A 25,025-nucleotide genomic window follows, 5' to 3' on the forward strand; every position below is an offset into this window, starting at 1 on the left:
AGGTCAGGACGGGGGCTGGGTTTCTGTACCATTGAACTTCCTCTATAGATGGAAAATAATTATTGGTGGAACCGGAATCTTCTGGCTCTCCCTATCTAGCTTTAAACACCAGATGGGAAGTGACTGTACCTCAAGTCCTTTCTTTTATATGTCCTGTTCCCTCAGCCAGGAACAGACCTCCCTCTGCTGTCTGTCAAACTACCTCAGTGTGGGGCTGCCACATTTAACCAATAAAAATAAGGGAAACCCAGTTAAATAAAATTTTTTAGTACAAGTATGTCCCAAATATTGCCTGGGACATACTTATGCTAAATAATTACTCACTATTTATCTGAAATTGAAATCAAAAGGCAAAACCGAACTCCTTTTAAAGAAAACGTTCCCTGACTGGCTTCCCCCACACACCCCCGTACCCAGGGATTCCATATCCCTGTAGCAATTCCATTGGTTCTCCACCATGAGCTACACACCTGCCTGACTGTCAGTCTCACGTGAGAGGCTCTCTGAGGTGGGGGACCTTCTGTTTTGTTTTGTTTTTTTTAAAGCTTAACAAATGTAAATACACACATACAAACATATAAATAATTGGGGGTGAGAAACTCCTGTCGACCGAGTGTCTATCATTTTTTAAAGATTTCATTAATTAATTAGTTTTTAAGATTTATTTATTTATTTGACAGAAAGAGGGATCGCAAGTAGGCAGAGAGGCAGGCAGAGAGAGAGGAAGGGAAGCAGGCTCCCTGCTGAGCAGAGAGCCCGATGTGGGACTCGATCCCAGGACCCTGAGATCATGACCTGAGCCAAAGGCAGCGGCTTAATCCACTGAGCCACCCAGGTGCCCCTAAAGATTTTATTTATTTGAGAGAGTAAGTGAGAGAGAACACGGGCACAGGACCGGGGGAGGGACAGAGGGAGGGGGGAGGAGGAGAAGCAGACTCCTCACTGAGCAGGGAGCCCGATGTGAGGATCACGACCTGAGCAGAAGGCAGATGCTTAACAGACTGAGCCCCTCAGGCACCCCTGAGCGTCTATAATTAATGAGCCTTTATTATTCCTCTCCACATCCCCAGGCATCAGAGGGCCTGGCACACAACAGGTATTTGTCAAATGAATGAATAAAGCTCGAACTGAATGGACTCGGTTCAGAGGTGTTCTACAGGTGATGAAAGCCTCCCCTCTCTGGCTGGGCTGTCCTACTGCCATCAGGATTGGGGAAGTGGTGGGAGGGGGCAGAGTTGAGGGGGTTCTGGCCTAGAGGAAAAGGCCATGACCCTAACATTCGGCCCAGCTATAAAGGATAAGTTGGAGATCCCCCAGGCCATGATAATGAGCACAGCGCCAAGACAAACTTGTATTGCCTTCCAAATTAAAAAAAAAACAACACATTCATATCCGGTGACTCACTAATGATAGTTACCCCCAGTGATGTGAAGTTCCTGGACACTGCAGCATTCTCGCTAAACATAGGGACCTCAGGGAAGCCAGCACCCGTGCACGTGACTGCTCACCCTGACCATCTGATCCAATCAGAGGTGGATCTGGTCTGTGACTCAACAGTGTCTCTGGGCAGCCACCGTGTGAAGCAGAGCTACTCTCACCACCAGGGGTACAATGGTGAAGGTAGGAAGCCTCGTCCTTCTGGACCTTCCTGACACCAGCAAATCACCGCGGGACTCCTTACATAGCCGACCAGTCACGGAACCCATAACAGTTGTGTGCTTTGGAAAGGAAGAAGGTGCTGCTGAAGAAAGACAACAGGAAGACCTCCTGGGAAGAAGTCGGAGGTGACCGGGCACAGCCAGAGAAGAGCGGGGAGACAGGTCTTCCAGCCGCAGAGAACAGCAGTACGAAGGCAGGAAGGAGATGTGACTGGGGACCTCGGGAAGGCTTCTGTGGTTGGAGCCAGACAAGAGGGCATGTGAGGGGCTGTGAGGCGTGAAGGGCAGCTGGGGAGACAGAGCAGGGTCAGGCTGTGATGAGGAAGCGCGGCTTCACCCGACCACAGCCCTCCTTCGAGCCTCCTTTCCCCATCATCTCCTACCAGGGCTCCCTGCTTCTGGTCTGCTTCCGCTCACATCTCGCAGCAGCAAAGCTCTCAGGAGGAGCTTTCAAATAATCCGATCATGTCGCCTCCTCGCTCAAAACATTTCAAAGGCTCCTCACCTTCCATCTCCCGAAGAGTTAACTCATGTCTTCACTAAGAGAACCCGCACTGTGTTCAAGTGCCCAGGGCTCCCCAACCCAGCTGTGTACCTCAGGGAAGAGCTTGCCCTGCCCCCAGCTCTGGGTCTGACCGACCTATGCAGATGCTTTCCTCTCCTTCCCCAGAAGTTCAAGAATGGGGAAGTAAAGCAGTAAAGGGTGCTTGGAGAAAAGTTCCTTTGCATTTAGGGAGAGCTGCAGAAAGCCATCATCTCTGACAGCACACGAAGGAGGAAGTGCAGAGAGGCCCAAGCTCTTAAGGCGAGCCAATTGTCAGCACAGGAAACCAACCCAAGGCTATTGGCTGGGGCCAATACAGCAGAGATGGAAACGCAGAGACCTGGGGTCCTTACGGACGTCACTGAACGTTAAATTAACCAACCCTAGAGCCTGCCTTACCTCCTGAACTTCCTGTTACATGAAATACTAGATTTTATTTTAAGCTGGTTTGAATCCCAGTTGTTTTTGTTGCTATTTCCATCAGATGGTGTACCCTGATACCCTTAACCTGGCAAAGAAGGGCCATTTTGGGGGGCGCCTGGGTGGCTTGGTCAGTTAAGTGTCTGCCTTCAACTCAGGTCATGATCCCAGGGGCCTGGGATTGAGACCCCCACTGGGGGGTGGGGGGTGGGGTGGTCTCTGCTCAGCGGGGAGCCTGCTTCCCCCTCTGCCCCTCCTGCACATGCTCTTTCTCTGTCGAATAAAGAAAAATCTTAAAGGAAAAAAAAAGGGCCATTTGGAATTTCCCTCTGCCTGGTTTCTCAGCCACTTTCTACACCCCTTCAACTCCTACTCTTACTTCCAACCATGCTCATCTTTGTGAAGTTCTCCTTTCCTCCTTTTACTCGGAATACCCTTCCAACACCCAGAGACCTGGGAAACTCCTACTCACCCCTTAGAACCTTGTTCAAAGGTCACTTCATCTATAAAGCTTCTGGTACCCCTGAACTTACTAAAAGCCTCCCTCTGGGGGTGCCTGGGTGGCTCAGAGGGTTAAGCCTCTGCCTTCAGTTCATGTCATGATCTCAGGGTCCTGGGATCAAGTTCCACATCCAGTTCTCTGCTCGGTGGGGAGCCTGCTTCCCTCTTTCTCTCTCTGCCTGCCTACTTATGATCAAATAAATAAATAAAATCTTAAAAAAAAAAATGGGGTGCCTGGGTGGCTCAGTGGATTGAGGCCTCTGCTTTTGCTCCAGTCATGATCCCAGGGTCCTGGGATTGAGCCCCACATTGAGCTCTCTGCTCATCGGGGAGCCTGCTGCCCCCCGCCCCTGCCTGTCTGCCTACTTGTGATTTCTGCTGTCAAATAAATAAATAAAATCTTTATAAATAAATAAATAAATAAAAGCCTCCCTCTCTGGACCCTGCTATCAGCTAGAGGGTACTCACTGTCTAAGTATTCAACACTCTCGGTCCCTGGGAAGGTAGCAGTTTTGTCGTATGACGAATATATTAGCTGATGAATAGGCGACTTCCATTTGTCCCCACCCTTCACTTCAGAGTCTTTGTCCAAAGTCTGTCTCATAGAGGGACGCCTGGCTGGCTTAGTCAGGAGAGCATGTGACTCTTAATCTTGTGGCTGTGGGTCCAGGCACCATGTAGGGTATAGAGATTACTTAGAAATAAAATCTTAAAAAAAAAAAAAAAGAAAAAGAAAAAAGAAAAAAGGCTATGCCTCACAGAGAGCTGGATTCAAAGCAAATTACAGGCCACAGACCAGCCTGCTAACCACAATTGCAAATCTTGCAGTGATGTTGGGAAACTATTAGAATTTGGCAGTTAGACCAGAAGATTACTGCCACTTCTAAGAACCCACTGTTCTGACTGATGGGGCCCTTATTTTTCCTATAAGATCTTCACTTGATTCCCTACTGTGTGTCAGGCAATAGGCCAGGCACTATGGTTATAACCAAGAACGAGACAGACTGCCTGCCCGTCTTAATCTTATGTTCTTTAGAGCAAGGGAGGCAGTAAACACATTCAAGTATACTATATAATTTCGTATAGGAATAAGTATTATGTAGAAACAAAGTAGGATAAAGGCAATGGGAATGAAATTCCAAATGTGGTTACAGAACGATCATTTTCTAGAAAAGATCCTGAGTGACACAGAGAATGTGCTGAGGGGAAGGAACCAGTCTCCCTACTCAGTACGGTGGGCCCTCCTGCAGCCACGGTGCTATTGTGGGACTGTCCCACTGGTCACAGTTGACTGAACCGTGCGTAGAGAGCTGACCCTAAAGAGGCCCATGAGATTCCTCCTGGGAATCTGGACATGGAATGCTAGTTATCTAACTGGGAATGTAGGATAAGAGAGAATTCGGCTTTAGTGCTGGGGCAGTTGCTGGCCAAGTACAGAGAGAAAGAGAAAGCCGGCCTGCAGAGGGAAGATGAGTGGAGTGGACCCAGCTGAAGGTTAGAAACTGTGGTCTCAGAGGGACAGAAGTGAGCTTCTTGGGTCCCAGCAGGTTGGCAGGTACAGATTTCATCTCTTGAAAGGTCTAGCTGGAAGTCCTCCTGTTTAGATCTCTGAGAGTCCTAACTCTCTCTTCCTTTTGCAGTTCAAGTTAGTTTAGGGGGAGGGGAGCCTGCGTGGCATCTGCCTTCAGCTCAGGTTAGATCTCTGGGTCCTGGGATCAAGGCCTGTGTTGGGCTTCTAGCTCAGCGGGGTGCTGCTTCTCCCTCTCCCTCTGCCCCACCCCCTGCTCCTTCTCTCTCTCAAATAAATAAATAAATATATATATATATATTTTAAAGTTAGTCTGTTTCTATGCTTTGCAAACAAGACTGCCCTTTCTAAGAATGAAAATACTGGTGGTGATGATGGTAATAGATAACATTGGTTAAGTGCCAGGCAGTTTTTTTTTTTTTTTTTTTTTAAAGATTTTATTTATCTGTTTGACAGAGGGAAAGATCAAAAGTAGGCAGAGAGGCAGGTAGGCAGAAAGAGAAGCAGGCTCCCTGCTGAGCAGATAGCCCAAAGCGGGGCTCGATGCCAGCACCCTGGGATCAGGACCTGAGCTGAAGGAAGATGCTTAACGACTGAGCTCAGGCTCCCCTAGTGCCAGGCAGTTTTAAGAACTTTCCATATAGCATCTATTTTTATCCTTACAACTCTTTGAGAAAGGAAAACTTACCAGCCCCATTTTACAGATGAGGAAACTGAGGGACAGAAATCACATGGTGAGTAGGTGGTAGAACTGGCTTTTGGATCTAGTAATTGGCCTCCATGGCCTTTACCACTTCACTATGCTCTCAGAAGCACAGGGTGACGGACTTGAGGTTATTTCCAATGTGTGGAGTCCCTCACACACACCCACAATACTGGGCAACCCCCCCCCATCTGAAGACACATGCCACTTGTAGACAGCTCCCTCCAACTGAGGAAGTGGCAGCAGCTTTACCAACTCATGAGCCAGTTTCTTGTAACTGTGCTTTGTGTTGTAGAAGCAGAGGCTCTGATGTCACTCTGCAGTTAAGAGTTGAACTTGACCCCGGGTTGTCCTAAGTCTGAGTTTAAATCCTTGTTTTGCCTCACATTACCACCTCGGGACAGTTCATTAACTCCTCTGAGCCTCAGTTTCCCTACTTATAACACAAATAAGAATACCTCTCTTACAGAGTTGTGGAAACTAAATGGGGATGGGCGACCGTGTTTCTCACTTGGAGGCTGGCTGCCACATGGGGAAACTCTACAGAAGCCCCAGTAGGGTCTTTTAAAAAAATTGTTATTTGGAGCACCTGGGTGGCTCAGTGGGTTAAAGCCTCTGCCTTCAGCTTAGGTCATGATCCCAGAGTCCTGGGATGGAGCCCTGCATCAAGCTCTCTGCTCAGCAGGGAGCCTGCTTCCTCCTCTCTCTCTGCCTATTTGTGACCTCTGTCTGTCAAATAAATAAATAAAATCTTTAAAAAAATTGTTATTTTATTTATTCTTTTTCCAGTACGGTCTTTATACACAGCCATCATCTTCCTTCCATTTCTATTTACCCCAGTATGAACATCTACTTCAGGGGTGGGTGCCTGGCTGGCTCAGCTGGAAGAGCATGTGACTCTTGACCTTGGGGTTGTAAATTTGAGCCTCATTTGGGGCATAGAAATCACTTAAATAAATAAATAAAAAGAACATCTTATTTCAGAAACCTGTATATGAAGACTTACAAAAATGGGCAGAAGGAAGAGGTAGACATGAAGAAAAAGGTGTGAAAGAGGCAGGGTGAAGGTCTTCAGCCCAAGGACAAGTCCTAGAGAACTGAGGCGAGAAAGGGATGACCTTTAGAGAAGGAGAGACAGGACGCCCCCGTGCAAGGCCAAAGAGCAGTAGAAAACGCAGTGCTCACCCTCGTCAGACGGTCACTTCTCCTCTCCCACGCCCCAGAGGGTCTGCCACCCAGTTCAGCCCTGCATGCACCAGCCACCCTGCCCTGCTCCACATCCCAATAGGCCCCGAGAACCGAGATCCAATGTCCAGGAAGCTGCCACACTGTTAAGGGCCGACCTGCATCCCCTCAACACTCACATGCTGACACCCTAACCCCCAGGACCTCAGGACATGACTGGATGTGGAGACAGGACCCCTAAAGTTGGGGTTTAAGTTACAGCTAGGCCACCAGGATGGGCCTCACTCCAACCTGACCCACGTCCCTTTAAGGGGAGATGTGAACACCCAGAGAGACCCCGTGAGGACCCAGAGAGGTGGCCGTGGGCAAGCCAAGGAGAGAGACTTATGGGAAGCCCCACCTGCTGACACCTTGACCTTGGACTTCCAGACTCCAGAACTGTGAGAAAACCATTTTCTGTTGTTTAAGGCACTTGTCTGGCAGCCTGAGCCAAGTGTGAACCTGCCCCTAACCGGCGCCATGTTAACGTGCCGTCCAGACCAGACATGAGATGAGAAGAGGCCATAGAAGCAGCGGGTGTGCACTCGGAGACTGTTTCCACTCGGGGTTCCTTCCACGAGCTTCCCTCTGAAGGCGGTTTCCAGGCCCGCCCAGGTTCCTAGGGCCGTCTCCACTCTCCTGCACATCTTCTCTCTAGCTGGAAAGCACCTTCTGTATTCGCTCCCGCACTTCCCTCATTCCCAAGGACACCATCATCTCGGCTACAGGGGGTCCTTGCTAAGAATGAAAAGAGAAAACATGGCCTCATTGCCTTAAACTGCTGAATGAGCGAATACCCAGGGAACCCCAGTGTTGCTGCCTGCACCCCAAGGGGCACAGTTAGCCTTCTACTGTCTTTACTTTCTGCGGCTGAGGCTGACTCCCAGGAGCCCGTGCTCTTGGCCCCCCCCACCCCCCGCTCCCCGGCCGTCAATGGCCAGCTCCAGGCAGGCCGGGAGTGGGTTTCATTCACTGCTGTGCCCACTGTACCCGACATGGTGCTTACGCACAGTGGGCACTCCATACATACTATCTGCTGAATGACTGAAGGGGACGATCCTGCGCCATTTGTCTTTGTACCCCCAGATCAGAGCTTACTGCCGGCCAGTGAATGCCAGCTGAATGGATGAATGGGGAGCTCCAGGGAACCATCCGGCCCATCTGCCCACTTACCAGCTGCCCGCTGAGGGCCACTCGGAGGACCCGCATCACAGTACTGTGTTTGGTCCCTTCCAGGCCTTCGGATACCTTCTTCAGTTTGCTATTCAGCATGTCCTGAGTAAAGCTTGTATCGGGTCCTTCTAAAAGCCTAGAAGAGAGGGGCGCCTGGCTGGCTCAGTTGGAAGAGCATGCTATTCTTGACCTCAGGGTTGTGAGTTCAAGCCCCATGCGGGGTGCAGAGATTACTAAAAAAATAAATAGGGGCGCTTAGGTGGCTCAGTTGGTTAAACGTCTGACTCCTGATCTCCACTCAGGTCTTGATCTTGGGGTTGTGAGTTCAAGTCCCACATGGGGCTCTACCCTGGGCATGGAGCCTACTTAAAAATAATAATAGTAATAAATAAATAAGTAAGCAAATAAATACATAAACTTAAAAAAAAAAAAAGCCAACAAAAGACTATAAAAGAGCCAGTCTATGGGGGCCTGCATGGGCCAGTGGCCAGTACGTGAGAGGGAGGATTTCAGAAGATTAACAGTCAGCTGGGACTCTTCAGGCCTGTATTCAAGCCTGCTTGGGGGCGAAGGGAGGGAAGGAAGATCTATTAGCCTCATCCCCATCCAAGCTGAGGAAGACAAACAACCAAGGGACCACATTCACAGATAATCCAAGCTCAATATAGGAAAACTCCATAATAAGAAATTTACTAATTTCTACCTCAATGTTAAGTGATCTCTATGCCTGTTTTCTCATCTGTAAAGTGGCTGCACCTCACAGGGTGCTGGTAGGGCTAAGTTAAAACTTGTCAGGAACTAAGTACATTCACTGCCTGAATAGACAGTAAGTACTCCAAAGTATTTGGTCTTGTATTTCATTAAAAGATGAAGTAGCTGACATTTTTCTGTCCAAGAGCTGAGGGACCTTGCAAGAGAATCTTCAAAACAACAACAAAACGCACTTAAGAACAGGTTAGACACAGGGTGGAAGAAGGAAGCTCTCTGGGAAATCACCTGAAATGCAGTGGAAGGAAGACTCCTGGGGATGAGGGGGAGGGGTGAATCGCACAGAAGTGCAGGAGGAAAGATAGCAGGAGACCCCAGCCCCCTACCACCACCGCCACCAACTTGCTTACACACATTTTCTCCCTTCCTTCCTTCCTTTTTAATTTTTAGGGCAGCAACCATGCCCCCTTGCCTCCATTCTGGGACACGGTAAGACTTAGGCCTATCAGACCTGCACATCCATACTGGCCTTTATGAACTCCGCAGTGAAGTCACAGATGCCACCTTCCTGGTGGCCAGGAACAGCACCTCATGCAGCTGCACGAAGAGATAGGTGACCCCAGCCTGCATGCGCTTCCAGAAGGCCTTGTACTCGGCAGGCTGCTGCACTTGGACGTGATGAAGTAGGCCACGGTGAAAGTTCCCAAAGCAGGAGAAGGTCATGGTGTCCGCTGCTGGGGGCCACCGAGGACAGGGCTCCATGTTAGCCGGCCTGGTGCCCCCTTCTTACTACAACCATTCTTTGCACACAGCTTGAGGCACTTCAGACCCAAAATGCAAGAGGCCAGCCACCTCGGTCCACTTTCCTGAGATCCAGCTGAGATCCTCTCTCACTAGTGCGCTCGAGTTTCAAGAGACTCCCCAGGCACTCAGAACTGCACTTGCCAAAAAAGAACACTCATAACGACTCCGACTTGATTTTCTCATCTATAAAATGGGGATAACATTTTAACCTGCTCCTTCATTAGGTTGCTGTGAATTTAAGTGTGTATACACACACACACACACACACACACACAGCCCTCGCATGAATCTATGTACCTAATGTACAGAACGTATAAAACAGCCCACTGAGGGCATGTGCACAAGCAAACACTTATTACCTACTTTAATCTCTGCAATTAAGGCGGAAGGAGATAAGTAAAGAGGACACTGTGGGTTTTGCTGCCCACCATCCGTCTGCCTTCCTCCTGATAGCCCAAATCTTGGGGAATTGCCTGGCTCCCATTCTCAGCCCATGTGCCCTGGCTGGGGGTCCATTTAGAACCCAGGAGAAGGATAAGCTAACCTGCACTGACTGGTACGTTACGCTCTCCAGGCTTTAATGACTGGTTCGGAGACAGGACAACAAGGCTAACCAGGCTCCATCGGAGCTCATCGCAAGACACGGCTGAGGCTCTGTGGTGTTGGCGCAGATACGAGAGGCTACTAATGCTCCCTTCCAGCGTTTCTCCTTTTCACAGGCAGAGACAAAATTTTTTGCCAGCCTCATGGCTGCCAAGTTAAAAAAAATCGACACTTTCCAAACTCCCCTGTGGCTTGCTATGGCTGCCAAGACAGGCGTTCTAGTCAGCAGGATACGGGCGGAAATGAACGTGTAACCCGTAAGTCAGGTCTGGAAGGGGAAGGAGTGTCCTGTCCTTCCCTTGTCCTCCTTCTTGTTCTGGTTTCATTGGATGATCTGTGAGCCACCACGTACCGCGTAGACCAGAGCAAAATCTAGGGACAGCAAGACCCTTGAGACATGGGAAAAGCTCTCCAGCCTCGGATGGCCACTTCCACATGGGTCAGCTCTGTCCCCTCTGTCGTCTGATAGAGTCCCACCCTCCACCCACCCAGCACAGACTCCCTGCAGAGGAAGGAGCCAGCATGGAGAAGTGTGGAACAGAAGGTCAAAGGGGCAGAGAGAAAAAGTAGGTCTTGATGACACAGTTTTGGCTCCTGCATGAGGCTCGGCTTAAGTCAGCTTTGGTTGTACTTCTGTTCCTGTCGTGGTAAGGACTGTAATGTCATCTCTACCTTGGAGACGAGGAAATGGGAGCTCAAAGAGGTGTGGTAAGTTGGCCACAGCGACGCCGTGTGGGCAGGAGAATAACCGGGTAAGTGGCGGTACTGGGAGGGAAGCCACGGGGACCCACTCCCAAAGCCCAAACATGCCGCCCCTTTCGGGGAGGGTCTGGGGTCCTCTGGGGAAGCCTCTCTTCCATACAGACCCAATCAGCTCTGTCCAGACCCTCTTGCCAGCCATGGAGGCTGGTGCGGGGACCTCACAGTCAGCCCTGGGAGAAGGGTCCTGGGAGAGGGAGGGAAGTCGGATGCAGAGCCTTGGGCTTGGCCTGTAGGAACTCACCCCAGCACACGCTTGGCAATCACATCCACCTTCTCTGAGAGGGCGCCCAGCTGTGCTCGGCCCACTGCAGGGCGAGTCCACAGGTAGGAGTATGCTGGCGAGACCAGATCCTGCAGGCGGCAAATGTGACCCTGGGTGGGGGGTAAGAGGCAGTCACTGGGAGCGCTGTGGACAGGGCTCCAACGCACCGGGACAGGCAGTGACGGGGCACCAGCCACTCCCTCAATCTCCTGCGACTCCTCAACGCCACACCTGTCTCAGCAGGATGATCCTTTCCACGTAGGCTGGGGCCAGGACCTCCCTGTCCTGAATCTGGTCCCCGAACGTCTCCTCCACCAGGGCCTGCAGCTTCCCCACCAGCTGGCGCCTCTGGGTCTCGCTGCTCACCAGCCGACAGAGGTGCAGCCTGTAAGAGAGACCAAGGGACTGTCCTGACTCTGGCATCACCAGCCCCAAACCCTCTCCCCGCAGGGGAGCTTGTGGGGGGTGGAAGCATGACACATTATGTGAGCTGCCCATCCCACACCCTGGAAACAATATATAGGAAAGGGATCTAGCCAAAGTCTGCAGCAGCCTGAGAGTCCCAAGCAACCCTGAGAGATATCCTGTTTTTATTGTTTCTAAAATAGGAGCTAACATTTTAAACAAGGAAGAGATCACATAAAAATAGAGATTTCTGGCCTCTCTCAGGAAATTTGAAGATCTGGCTGCAAAGGGCCCGCCTTCCTCACGCTTCACTGCTAGCATGGAGTGGAGAAGGCCCAGCTCACAGGCACAGAACACTCCAGTCTGCCCAGCCCTCTGCTCTCCAGGGCCTCTCCTGGCGGCCACCCTCCCCTATGCTGCTGGCCTGGCCTCTACAGACACCTGAGTTTACAAGACAGACTCTGCCGGTGTTGCCTCCTGGCACAGCTCTAAGCAGGGGGCTCTGGCACAAAAAGGCAGAGGTTAAGAATACGGATTTGGAGGATTCAAAGCCAGGGGACAGTTTGGAGGACAGATCTGCTTCAATCCAACGTTCAGAGTTAAAACGTTCAGGTTTTCTTATCAGTTCGAATGTTCACCTTTCTAGAATTCTCCTGCCTTGTTCCCTCTCTGGAAGCAGCAAAGCCTCCAAGCAGGCACTGTGAGTCCTCAGTCCCCTTGCTAAGCTGCCCTCACCCTGCCCCCAGCAATGTCAGAGGGACCTGAGGGCCAATCTGCAGGCACTTCGCCCTGGTCCCTGGCGCGGAAGGTGGGCAGCAGCGGTGGGGATCTCCTGGGCTCTGGAACCGGCCAGGCCTACGGATGAGACCAGCCCTGTGAGATGTCTGCAGCAAGTTACACGCACGCTCAGAGCCTCAGGATACTCGCCAATCACATGGGGATGATGGGAGGTGGGGGGCCTCCATCACAGGGCACTGTGCAGATCAAATGAGGGACCATCTGTAAAGCACAGAGCTCAAGGCCACTGGAGGTGGGCAGGGAGTCGGAACAGAGGCTCCCGCGTGTCAGTGGTGGAAGGAGGAGACCCTCTGGGAAGCTATCTAGAGCATACAACTCTCCGAAAAACAGAACGGTTTTCTTACAAAGGAATTAATACCACATGCTGAAACTGTTCCTAAGACTGCCTTAGCAGCAAGATGAGACAGTGGAAAGCAAGCAATTAAGGGACCCTAGTGGCCAAGCTTGAGATAACACTCATCCGGTCCAGGGCCCGGGAGGCAGAAGTGCTAACAGATGGTCTTTACTGTTACTACTCCCACTGCACCTCTAGGACTGCTGTGACAGCTATTACTGCCTTTACTACTAGCACTGACATAATCACAGCAGTGGCTTGATGCTAGAAACATCTAAACGTGACAGCTTTACCTGCATTAGACCCACAGCCATCGGTTCCAACACTGCATCTCCTCCCTGATTCATACTGAGCAAAGCCCACCTCTACCTTCCTCTGGCTGCCCTCATGCTCCGGGGGGGGGGACTAGAATGGGTCACCAGCTATCTCCCCCATCCTGTCTCCATTTCCCTGAGATACTGCTTCCCCTATAATCAGGTAGCGTACAAGTTACATTCGCTCCGGAATGCCCCACTCGAGAGAAGCCTGCTGTTTACTGTGTGAACTTGGGCTAGTCATGGGACTGCCCTAGGTCTCAGTTTCTGCATCTGCAAAATAGAGCTTAGTTGGGCAACCGACCTCAGAAGTCCAACGGTAGAAATAAATGAAGTAACATCCTTAAAACACCTGCAGTCCATGTGAATTCCCTGGGCTCACACAAGTAAAGCACTGAGAAGCCTGTTTCCAAACCAGTGCTCAGGAGAGGGCACTGAGTCCCTTGTCCCTTAAGTACACCTCTGTCCGCTGGCTTTACCACTGAGGCCCTTAGACGGATATGTCAACAGTGATCTGAACCGTAACTGGGTTTAGAAGTTTGAGTGAAGAACTACGTGAAATGTACAACAGGTGCTGTGAGACAGTGCTCATTCACCGCTGGCTGAGGGAGGTGGGGGGTGATTCCAAGATGAAGATCCCCCTTCTCCAGGCCGTGGTTAACAGAATCCAGGCCCGGGATGGGCAGGACAATAGCAATGACAAAAACAGCACCTACCACGTACTGAACACTTTCTATGTGCCAGAGGCTGCGCAAGGACTTTGACGCAACACTTAATTTTATTGAACTCTCAAGACAATTGCACAAGGTGGGTCCTGTTATCAGCCCCATGTTCAAGAAGAGGAAAGAGAGGGAGCTTAGGTGACTTACAAACTTTGTGTCAGGTCACAGAATGTTAGACACCTGAGCCCACAGTCAAATCAGGTCCATGTGACTCCAAAGCCTGCTAGACCCTCTGCCCCGGGCCCATCATCATCGAGAAAGCCCTTTCCCACCAGCCGCCCCCCACCACAGGTTCCCCACTCACCTGTTGAATTCGGGAAGCTTCTCCAGGTCCAACAGGGCTGAGTGGCAGGTGACTCGGGTCAGGTCAAACTGTGTTATCAACTCCGGCAAGGTCCTGCCCATCTGGTTCTCTGCAAGCAGACATGCCCAGCCTCAGCCCCCTGCCTCTCCTTTCAGTCACAAGGAAGGCTGGGTGAGCACCTTCTGGCCTCCCCACTGCATTCCAACTGAAGGGATTTACCTTCTAGCTCTTTTTTAGATCAAGGGCTCGAATGAGCTCTCATTTGCAGAAAGGATTCTGTCACTCAGAAAGAAACAAGTTTGAAAACAATCAGGCTAAATGACCCTCACTGCCCCCAAAGATGCGAGCCGCAGGAACAGCAGTGCCTGGAGACTGTGATTCCACTGCTCTGGGATGCAGTCTGAGCATCAGTGCACTTTACAGGCTTCCCAGGAGACTCCCAAGCATAGGCAGGGTTGAGAACTACTTTGCTGGGAGCCCCTCCTCCTGAGCAGCAGCCCCGCCCCATACAGTCGGTGGGCAGTGTGGTCAGGGCCGGCCCTCAAGGGGGCCTCTGCCATGTCCCTTACAGGCTGTGTGACTTTAGTAAACCTCTCTGAGCCGCTCAATTCTCTTAGAAATAGCAGTGATAATACATACCTCCCAAGGATATTTCAAGGAGCAAACCAGGTAACAGCAGAAGGAACAATAAGCAGACTACCACTGCCGCATTTTTCAGAAACCCCCTCCACAAAGAGGTCACCCTAATTTGCTGTTGCTTTAACCTTTGCGTTCTAAGTCTTGGGCCAAATAAAGGCTCAGCTGGAGTAAACTAGGGTCATAGTAAGCTTCGTAATACTACTGGAACTTATACTTGCCACAGTGGTAGTAATATAATTGTCATCATCGTAAGATCTGTAATTTTCGGGGGCCTGGGTGGCTCAGTTGGTTGAGTGGCTGCCTGCAGCTCAGGTCATGATCCCAAGGTCCTGGGATTGAGCCCTGCCTTGGGCTCCCTGCTCAGAGGGGAGTCTGCTTCTCCCTCCCCCTCTCCCCCTCCTCCTGGCTCATGCTGTCTCTCTAATAAATAAATAAAATCTTTAAAAAAAAAAAAAAAGATCTGTAATTTTTGTGCTTACTGCGTGGCAGACACTTGGCTGGCTGCCTTGTACTCATAAACTCAGTGCATCCTAACCCTCTGAGGGAGTCCCTTATCCCCATTTTACAGATGAAGCAGGCGAGGCTCAAGACTATAGCTCCTTAAGCGCAGGGGTTACATCTATCTTGTTAGCTATTGTAGCCCCAGCATTTAACACAATTTCTGGTTCAATAAACACAAGAATGAACTTGGGCAGGCTGCAGGTGGCAGCAGCCAGGGCTGAAGACCAGGCAGGCCTGAACCAAAGCCCCCCCGCTCCTCACTGCTGGAATCTCCCAGGGGTGGGTACCTGCAAACCCTGAGCCACAGTTGGTGATGATATCAAGTAAGGCATCCGGCAGGAAGTCGGCGGCCGCAAAATGCTCCAGGAAAATGTCCCCCTGCCTCTTGGACAGCTTGCTGCCATCCCTGTTGAGCAGCAGGGGCAAGTGGGCAAAGTGAGGAGGCTGCCAGCCCAGGGCCTGGTAGAGAAGCAGATGCTTGGAGGTGGAGACCAGCCACTCGGACCCACGCAGCACGTGGCTGATGCCCATGTGGTGGTCGTCCACCACGCAGGCCAGATGATACGTGGGGAAGCCATCGCTTTTCAGGATGACTGGGTCCCCCTCCACATTTGCCACCTCATGCCGATTCCAGCCGTACACCAGGTCCTGGAAGGCTGGTGCTTCCCCCTCCAGGCGGAAGCGGATTGCAGGTTTGGGGCCTTGGGCTAGCTTCTGGGCCACCTGCCCCTGGCTCAGGTTCCGGCACCTGTTGTCATACCTGTCAGGAAGCAGAGTAGCACAGTAGCTCAGGGTACCAAAGACACAGGTGAGTTCTGTCTTCATCTCTGATAGTTAGGTAAGCTTGCCAAGTCCTTTACTTCTCTAGCCTTCTTTCCAGTCTCGAACAGGCGTAAGAAGAGGGCTATGGTGGAAAACCGAGTGAGATAATAACACGGCAGACACTTATGCCCACCTGCCAACCTGTCCCTCTTCTTCGTTAGCGAGGAAATGGAGAAATGCAGAGCCCAGGGGCGGAATCATTGCTGGTGTAGCCGATCGTGCAATCTCTTTCCCCCATGCCAGCCGCTGGGCCAGGCAAGACCACTACATTCACTGAGACTCAAGTAAAAGTCTGCTTGGGGGAAGGGGAGGTTAGGGTCCTCGGAAAGGAGTGAAAGCCACAAGAGGAAAACCCCCTTTTTTATTCCCTGCTTTCTGCTTCTGTGCTCTTTAGCTGTTGTCCTATGAGGAGAGACGCTTGGGGCTACTGAAGCCCCGTACAACAGATAGGGGGTGGGGCAGGGGAGGCCGGGAGGAGCCAAAATGCAGCCCTGATGTCTTGAAGCTGCTGGTTTTATCCTTGAGTCTCTCACCTCCAGACTTTTTTTTTTCGGGGGGGGGGGTGCAAAAAGTAGTCTTATTAAAGCACAGGGATAGGACTCATGGTCAGAAAGAGCTGTTGCCTCACCTCCAGATTTCTGCAAAGGAAGTGGCAAATGTCTGTCAGTTATGCCCTGGCTACGCCAAGTATGGTCTGTGGACTCCCAGAAGCAGCCCCACCAAGGAGCCTGTCCGAAATGCAGCATCCTGGGCCCCATCCCAGACCTGGTGGATCCGAGTCTGCGTGTTGACTAGATCCCCAGGTGAGCTGTCTGTACATTAAAGTATGAGAAACTCTGGCTTGTCCCTTTTTTTTTCTTTATTTTTTTAAGTAAACTCTACCCCCGGGATGGGGCTTAAACTCATGACCCTGAGATCAAGAGTCGAGTGCTCCACCAACCAAGCCAGCCCGGTGCCCCTGGTTTGTCCCTTTTCCACAGGGCATTCCATTACTTGCTCCCCAAAGCATCCTTTTTTTAAAAAAAAATTATTTATTTATTTGACAGACAGAGATCACAAGTAGACAGAGAGGCAGGCAGAGAGAGAGGAGGAAGCAGGCTCCCTGCAGAGCAAAGAACCCGATGCGGGGCTTGATCCCAGGACCCTGGGATCATGACCTGAGCCGAAGGCAGAGGCTTTAACTCACTGAGCAACCCAGGCGCCCCTTCCCAAAGCATCCTGATAGAAAACGTAAAGCTTGAAAACACACTCCTAACACAGCGCTAAGTGTTCAATCGGTAAACCGCTGCATGAACTCCATGGCAGAACTTGACCATGATTTTAAAAGAGAACCTTCTGCCAACGGACAAGCAGACTGTTTATAATAAAAGAGCAATGCTGCGATGAGGGGCACGTGGGTGGCTCAAGTTTGATATCAAGTTTGTGACTTCAAGCCCCACAGTGCGTGTGGAGCCTTGGCTCAGTCAGGAGAATGTATGTCTCTTGATCTGGAGGTTATGAGTTTAAGCCCCATTTTGGGTATAGAAATTATTTAAATAAACTTAAAACAAGTTTTTAAAATTCTTTAAAAATAGGGGTGCCTGGGTGGCTTGGCCAGTCAAGCATCTGACTCTCAATTTTAGCTCAGGTCTTGGTTTCAGGGGCACGAGATAAAGCCCCATATTGGGCTCTGTGATCAGCGTGCAGTCTGCTTGGGTTTCTCTCTCTCTCTCTCTGCCCCTCCACCCACCCTCCCTGCATGCGCATGCCTATGCATTCTCTCTCGCAAACAAAAATAATAAAAAGATAAATAAAAATAAAATTATTTAAAACCAACCAAATAAATAAATAAATAAATGACTAGAACGCAGGTGTCCTGCTGCCACTGCTGATAGGAATCAAGGTGGTCAAGGGCCACAGGGACAGTGTCTATCAAAGCTCCAAACTGGCCCAGGAGTTCCGCATTTGGGAAGGTCTCCAACAAATGCTCCGCGTGTGCACACAACGATGTATGTCCCCGTGATCCACCCCAGCTCTTCTGTTAGAACTACAGATTAAAAATGGCAGAAAGATTCCCTAGTAAGAAACTGGTTAAGGGCAGGTACCTCTGTACAGCGGAATATTGCCCAAGCCAAAGAAAAAGCCTATGGGCCAGCGCAGACTGGGTCTCCTCGAGATGGTTAAGTGGGAACGGGAAGTTGCCCAGTCTGCATATTGTGTGCTGCATTGGAACGTGGGGAGAAGAGAAACAATACACATTTCTCAGGGTCTATGTGGAGCATCTCTGGAGGAGACTTAAGAAACTTCTAACAGCCATTTGTCTATGGCAAGAGCAACTGAGTGGCCAGAATCAGGGTTCAGAAAGATCTCTGCATCTGTATCTCTCTGGACCTGAAAACATTTTGCAATGACACGTTAGTATTGCCCGAGAGCTAATGTGGCAGGCAGCTCTGTCACAGCCTCCGTGAGCCCCATCTCCAGGGTCTCTGCCCTTGCGGCATCCCCTCGTCTGGAGTGCAGGATGGACCTATGGCTGCCTTCTTATGAACAGAATGCAGCAGAAGTGATGAGATGTCACTTCCTTGATTTGGTTACGAAAAGACTCTGGCTTCTGTCTTGCTTGCTTTCTTTTGCTTTCCGTCTGACTCACTCGAAGAGAAGCCAGCTGCTGTGCCAGGAGCTGCCCTGTGCATGGCAAGGAGCTGGCATCTCCTGGCAACAGCTAGCGCAGCCCGAGGTCTGCCAACAGCCTCACGAGAGACACAGAAGCAGATCCTCCGCAAGCCAAGCGTGGAGAAAACCGCAAACCTGGCCCGAACCTTGACTGGAGCTTTGCAAAAGACCCTGAGCCGAGGGAGCTGGCTAGGCTGAGCCCAGGCTCCTGACCCACACAGGCCATGCAGTGACCACAGTCTGGGGTTGATCTGTTATGCAGCAACAGCCCAGGGACATACACAACTTTGGGCAAGAAACCTTGAGAGGATGGGATTCTCACCGGGGCGTCTGGTGGTTCCTTAGGGCCTCCTTCTTCAGGAGCTCCAGCCGCTGCGGTGAACAGAAGCAGGGGTAAGCGGCGCCGGACTCCAGCAGCGCTTCTGTGGCCCGGGCGTATAGCTCGAGACGCTGGGACTGCTGGTAGGGCCCAACAGGACCTCCCCGGCGGGGACTCTCATCAGGCGGGATGCCTGTGACAGCAAGAGACCATGATCACCATATACTAATAATGGGGGCACCAGGGTGGCTCAATCATTAAGCGTCTGCCTTCGGCTCAAGTCATGATCCCAGGGTCCTGGGATCGAGCCCCACATCGGGCTCCCTGCTTGGCGGGAAGCTTGCTTTTCCCTCTCCCACTCTCCCTGCTTGTGTTCCCTCTCTTGCTGTCTCTCTCTGTCGAATAAATAAATAAAAAGCTTTAAAAAATGAATAATAATAATGAAGATGCTTGCAGCACTGGCTCCTGGGCACTGTCTGATGTGCTGCAGGCATACAGGAAAGCTTGTGATCCTCAGGGCAATCCTCGAGGTCATTACTATTGCTTGCGATTTTCCTGGTACAGATAAGCTGAGAGATAAGAGAGGCTAAGGGTCCAAGGTCGTGGGGCCGACAGATGAAGAGTCACGGAGGCACCTCTGCAGTCCATGCTCTTGACTGCACTTCCTTTCCATCCATCAGTCCCCAGGGCGCGGGAGGGCAGCCCAGGCCTGGAACAGCCCTCAGGAGAAGGAAGCATGGGTTGGGGCACAACCCGGCAGGCCCCAGCTGGACCCCTGGTTCTGCGTCTGAGAAGCTGTGCAGAGGGATCCTGAAGATGTGGGACCCCCTTCGTGGCCTAACCATAACATGTTCAGCACTTGGAAAGCCCCAGGGCTTAAGAGTGGTTCTACTAGGGGAACTGGAAATGTATGTTCAGGTTAAAAACTAGTAAGTAAACGTACACAGCAGTTCCATTCATTGGACTCAAAAAAGTGGGGCGCCCAAGTGGCTCAGTGACACGTCCGACTCTCGATTTCAGCTCAGGTCATGATTTCAGGGTCATGAGACTGAACCCCGAGTTGGGCTCTGTGCTCAGCAGGGAACCTGCTTGAGATTCTCTTTCTCCCTCTGCCTCTCCCCTTGCTCTCTCTCTAAATCTTTAAAAAAAAAAAAAGTCAAAAAAGTGGAAATAATCCAAATGCCCAACCACTGACGAACAGAAGGTGGTATTTTCATACCATGAATATTATTTGGTCACAAAGAGGAATGAAGTAGTGACATGTGCTATAGCACCGAACCCCCTCTGCTAAGGAAAAGCCAGTCACTAAAAGTATGTATTATCTGGTTTCATCTACCTGAGAGTGTCCACAATCGGCAAATTGCACAGACAGAAAATAGATTAGCGACTGCCAGGGGCTGAAAGGAAGCAGGAATAGGAGTGACTGCTAATAGGGCAGGATTTTGTTTTGGGAGGATGGAAATGTTCTGAAATTGGATATTGGTGATGGCTGGCATACCACAGCGAATATACTAAAAAAAACCACCGATTTGTACACTTTGAAATGGTGGATTTCCTATCAGGTGAATTATATGTCAATTACAAAATAGTAACAATAATTTAAAAACCCCACAAAAAGCAAAAACAAAAACAAACCAAAAAACAAAAAACACAGAGTGACTCCTGAAGCAGGAAGCTCTAGAAATCAGCCACTCCCTCTGCCTCACCACAAGGCTAGGGGGTGGTGTGGGGGAGCTCTGCTGAGGCACTGCAGGCCACGCTCACGAAACTGTGCCACACCAGGGGCTCAGAGGGTGGGACCTGTTCATCACTGTACTGCTTGTGTCTAGTACAGCACCTGACGGGTCGCAGGCGCACCCTGAAATCCAAGTTTTCATCCTGGTCTGCCTGGTGCTACCTGGTTTGGCTCTAGCCAACCCATCTTCACATGTGCAGTCCCTCTGCTCCTCTCACTGTGCTTGGGCCACACCGGCATCTTCGCCGCTCCTCTAACACACCCTACAGCAGGGCCTTCCTATCTGCTCTGCCCTCTTGTTTTGAACAGTCTTCGCCCAGGTAACCACATGGCTGGCCCTTCACTGTGCAATCTCGTGCTTTCAGGTCATCTCCTCCGAGAAGACCACCCTGACTGAGACAGCACCCTTCCCTGCCAGTTCCCCAACCTATTACCCTTGTCTCCACAGCACTCATCAACACTTAATGTCACGGTGAGGAGAAATTAATCTGTTCATCGGTCCTCCCCTATTTACTGGGCACTGGTCTCTGTTCAGGGCTAGAACAGGACCCTCATTATAGTAAGTGATCTTCGTGAATGAATTCCTTTATTCAAGTAATTGGTTTTTTAAAAAAAAAGATGTTATTTATTCATTTGAGAGAGAGAGAAAGCATAAGCAGGGGAGGGAGGCAGAGGGAGAGGGAGAAGCAGACGCCCCGGGTGAGCTGGGAGCCTGACATGGGGCTCAATCCCCAGGCCCCAGGATCATGACCTGAGCTGGAGGCAGATGCCTACCCATCTGAGCCACCCAGACACTCCTATTCAACTAATCCTGATTAAGCATCTACTATAACATTCTATGACAGAAGGTACAAAGGAAATCGGTGACTGCCCTTTGAGAACCCAAAGTCTCGTTAATAGTTTAACTGAGAATAAGATACACATCTCATAAAAGTCTTGGTGTTTTTCCTTGTGGAGCTTAACTGGTTATACCTGCCCTGACAGACAGACGACTGTTGACCAAGGGAACATACACTCCTCCTTGTCCTCCTGGTGTCTAGGAGGCCTCTGGATTAAATGTCCCCGAAGACTGATTTTAGAGGCTGCACACATTTTATTTGGCTCACACAATGTGGTTTTTTAAAAAAAGAAAAATCTGGGCTCAAGTTTAACAATAGGAAGTATTCATTTAAAAAAAAAAAAAAGTAATAAAAACCTGGTTTTTTGGCTCCTCTGGGAAGTGAGAAGATTGAACGAACTGGGCCAGCATTCCCACACGGGAACAGGGGGCGGGAGCTTTCTCCTGCTCACTACAGGCCGCGCCTCTCCAGCTCCATCTTATGCTTGGCCTGTGTTTCCTGTTGGCTCCCAGCAGGACCTGAAATCCTGAGGTAAGAACAGGAACCCCAGAACAGCCTCGGAGCTTTTCCTCAAGGAGCTTCAGCGTGTTTTAGGGAGGCACATGCCACCCGAGGCAGCACAAATGTACCCATCTCTCCAGGAAGTCCTCATTCTCCATCTTGGGCCCCATGAGAAGACCTACAGGCTCCTCTCCCTGCTCCCTCTTCCCCTTTGGAGGAGGGTCCTTCCCCGGCCTGCCTCACCTGCCCACTCCAGCATGTCCTCAATATTCTCCACTGCCCCAGGCACAAGGCGGGTCTGATCCGTGTCCTCCAGCCTAAGGATGAAACTCCCCTGGTGCTTCTTGGCAAAAATATAGTTGTACAAGGCAGTGCGGAGGCCACCCAGGTGCAAAAAGCCTGAGAAAAGAAGAGAGCAGCTCAGACAAGAGAGGGAAGATGAACTGACTAGCAAGCCCCGCTTGGAACAGGATGTCCCAGGGATATCAAAGCTCAAAAAACAGCTACCCCATCCCATCTTTCTAACCAGGACCGAGTCAGATGGCCACAGAGGACAGGAGTGGTCCACTCGCTTAGCCCCTCATTCTGGAAGTAGCAGACACGTCTTACAGCGTGTGATGTTGTAAAGACTCCAACTCTCCCCAGCTGCACCCTCTGTTCTATTTTGAGATTTGCTTCAAGGCCAAGTTTTACACAAATGAGGACAAGCAGAGGATTATCCACGGAAACCATATCACATGCGCACTTAATGTGTGCAAATTCAACAATGTGCTTGGGTTAAAAAAAAATTAATTACAAACTGAAGATATCATACAATTACATTTTGCATATACTCTGATTTTCATCTGAAGTTTGACCTCAAGCAATAAGCAAAAGTAATAGTTGATTCCACTGTATTTCTCTTCACCTGAGTTCAAACTCCTAAGATTTTACCTTTCCATCATTCCTGGCTGAAAGATTCACATTAAGCATTTTGCCATTTCCCCTTATCCTGTCTTCTCTTGTCCAGGCCACAGCCCTGTCTCCACGATGAGCTTCTCTGCATTTACAGGAACAGGAGGCAGCACAGGACACGAAGGCCTCTTCTGTAGTCAGGTAAACTCCCATTCAACACTGATTATGTGTGACTTTCTTTTTTTTTTTAAAGATTTTATTTATTTATTTGACAGAGAGAAATCACAAGTAGATGGAGAGGCAGGCAGAGAGAGAGAGAGGGAAGCAGGCTCTCTGCTGAGCAGAGAGCCCGATGCGGGACTCAATCCCAGGACTCTGAGATCATGACCTGAGCTGAAGGCAGCGGCTTAACCCACTGAGCCACCCAGGCACCCTATGTGTGACTTTCTGCTAGTTATCGCAAAGCTACCACAAAATCAGTGGTCCCCAAGATGGAAGATGGGGGTTCGGTAACTGAAAGAAAGATCTCTTAAATCAAATAAATGTGGATTTAAATTCTGCATCCATTTATTGGTTGCTATCCCTTGGGCACTCTACTTCACTGGTATGAGCTTAGTCTCATCTGTTAGAGATTAAAAACAAAAAATGGAAACCTCCTTTACACAGCTGTTGGGAGACCTAAATATTGATCGAAGTACAGCTTTCCATTAATTTTAGCAATAAGTGATCTCAGTTGCTTGATAATTCTTTTATCTGTAGTCAACAGCCTTTTCCGTATGCAAATCAGCAAGGAAAATGAGAACTATAATAGAGAATATTGTTTATTAAGCTCTAGGAGTACCAGTCCTTGCTAATTGCCTCAGCTGCATTAGCGCAAACCCATAAGGCAGGTACCATCACTAGCCGTGTTTGACAGAGGGTAAAGCTCAGAAGCTCAGGAAGGATATGCAATTTGCCCATGTCACACAGCTGAGAAGTGGCAAAACCAGCAATCTGGACCCGACAATCCCAGCCTTTGGCAACCAGCTACTGAGTGCTCTGCAAAGAAGGGGCAGACCAATGCTGGTCTGCAAACTGTTGCCAGTTCACAACCACGAAGGGAAACGGAGAATAAACGTTTAGAAACTTAATAGCAATCTGACAGAGTAACTTTGTATCGGTGAACCCAATAAACATAGGCTCACATTTTGTACGCTTTTAATAATTCTCCTCTTACTCATTTATATTGGTTCTATGAAAATACTGATCCATAATCGTTGGGGAGTTCAGAATCAGTCCTGTCACAATGGTTTGAGAAGCCCACTCTGCACCCGACTGCCTGCAGTGAAAGATCCTGTCACTCTGTGTAGCTGGGGTCTTGTCACACAGGGAAGGGAAGCCTTACATGCGGACCCTAAGATCCAGAATGAGAGGCACGCTCCGTGTTGAGAGGGCAAGTGGCAGGCTCCTTGAGAAAAAAAAAAAACCGGGGGAACTAGCGGGGAGGCTCTAACAAGATCTCCACTAGGGTAAACAATGAGCCCCCCGCCTCACTCTCTGGCTTAATGAGCACCAACACCACTAACCACAGGGCCTTGCACCTGCAGCTTCCTCTTTCCTCCTGCAGGCTTCTGGGCGGCTAGCTTGTCTTTGGGTTCTCAGCTCAAATGCTACGTCCTCAACAAGGCCTTTCTGAGCTTCCTACCTAGCCGTCGGGTCCCTACCCTGCTTCATTTCTCACATGGCCCATGCGATTGTCTAAAGGCAGTTCCTTTTGCACGTGGTTTGTCGCGGCCACTCCCGTGTAGGCTTCTTGAGAACCGGAGCCGTGCGTGCCCGATGACCACTGTATGCCAAGGCCTCGGACCGTACCTAGTACACGGTCTGTATTCGATACGCATTTACTGAGTACGCGGATGAGAGACCTAAAGGGATGGCACACAAAGAACTTCCTGGCTGTATGAGTAATTTACGCTCGTGGACCTGCTTCTGCCTCTGTCAAATGGGGTCTCGCTGCACCCCCACCCCCACCCCCACCCCGGTCAGACTCCACCGGAAGGGATTCGTCCGGGAACATTCAGGGGGCGGGCACGGGACGGGGGACATCGACCTGCAGCGTCACGTCCGCCAAGGTTACCTGTGGGACTGGGGGCGAACCGCACTCGCACCACAGCCCCGGGATCAGTGCCCAGGCTGGCCTCGCGCCGTCCCGTGGGCCGGCCCGAGGCCGCAGGGTGCCTCGCCGACTGCAGCAACCTCTTCAGGAGCACCGCCATGTGGGATGGAAGCGCACACGTGGGCTTCCCCGTGCATCACTTCCGGGGCCTCTCCCAGCCAATCCGCTTCTGCCACAGCGGGCGCGGCCCCGCCCCTTAAA

At 50.5% G+C, this 25,025-nt stretch overlaps 1 protein-coding gene across 3 annotated transcripts; it reads right to left on the minus strand.

Moving 5' to 3' along the window:
* Positions 1-647: 647 nt before the first annotated feature.
* EARS2 (glutamyl-tRNA synthetase 2, mitochondrial) lies at positions 648-24,975 on the minus strand. 3 transcript variants are annotated; one of them, XM_059155439.1, is made up of 9 exons: positions 24,786-24,969; positions 22,019-22,174; positions 18,704-18,893; positions 15,195-15,667; positions 13,768-13,876; positions 11,122-11,275; positions 10,870-11,000; positions 7,752-7,887; positions 648-7,316 (listed from the first exon to the last, which is right to left on the minus strand). In XM_059155439.1, the coding sequence occupies exons 1-9, from the start codon at positions 24,922-24,924 to the stop codon at positions 7,233-7,235; spliced, it is 1,572 nt and encodes a 523-aa protein (XP_059011422.1). In that variant the 5' UTR covers positions 24,925-24,969; the 3' UTR covers positions 648-7,232. The 3 variants fall into 3 exon arrangements, with proteins under 3 accessions (XP_059011422.1, XP_059011423.1, XP_059011424.1); XM_059155440.1 differs by lacking the exon at positions 24,786-24,969 and adding an exon at positions 22,709-22,883; XM_059155441.1 differs by lacking the exons at positions 10,870-11,000; positions 11,122-11,275 and having other exon boundaries at positions 24,786-24,975.
* Positions 24,976-25,025: the final 50 nt, after the last annotated feature.

The sequence above is a fragment of the Mustela lutreola genome, chromosome 17, assembly GCF_030435805.1.
Source record: "Mustela lutreola isolate mMusLut2 chromosome 17, mMusLut2.pri, whole genome shotgun sequence".
Lineage (NCBI taxonomy): Eukaryota > Metazoa > Chordata > Mammalia > Carnivora > Mustelidae > Mustela > Mustela lutreola.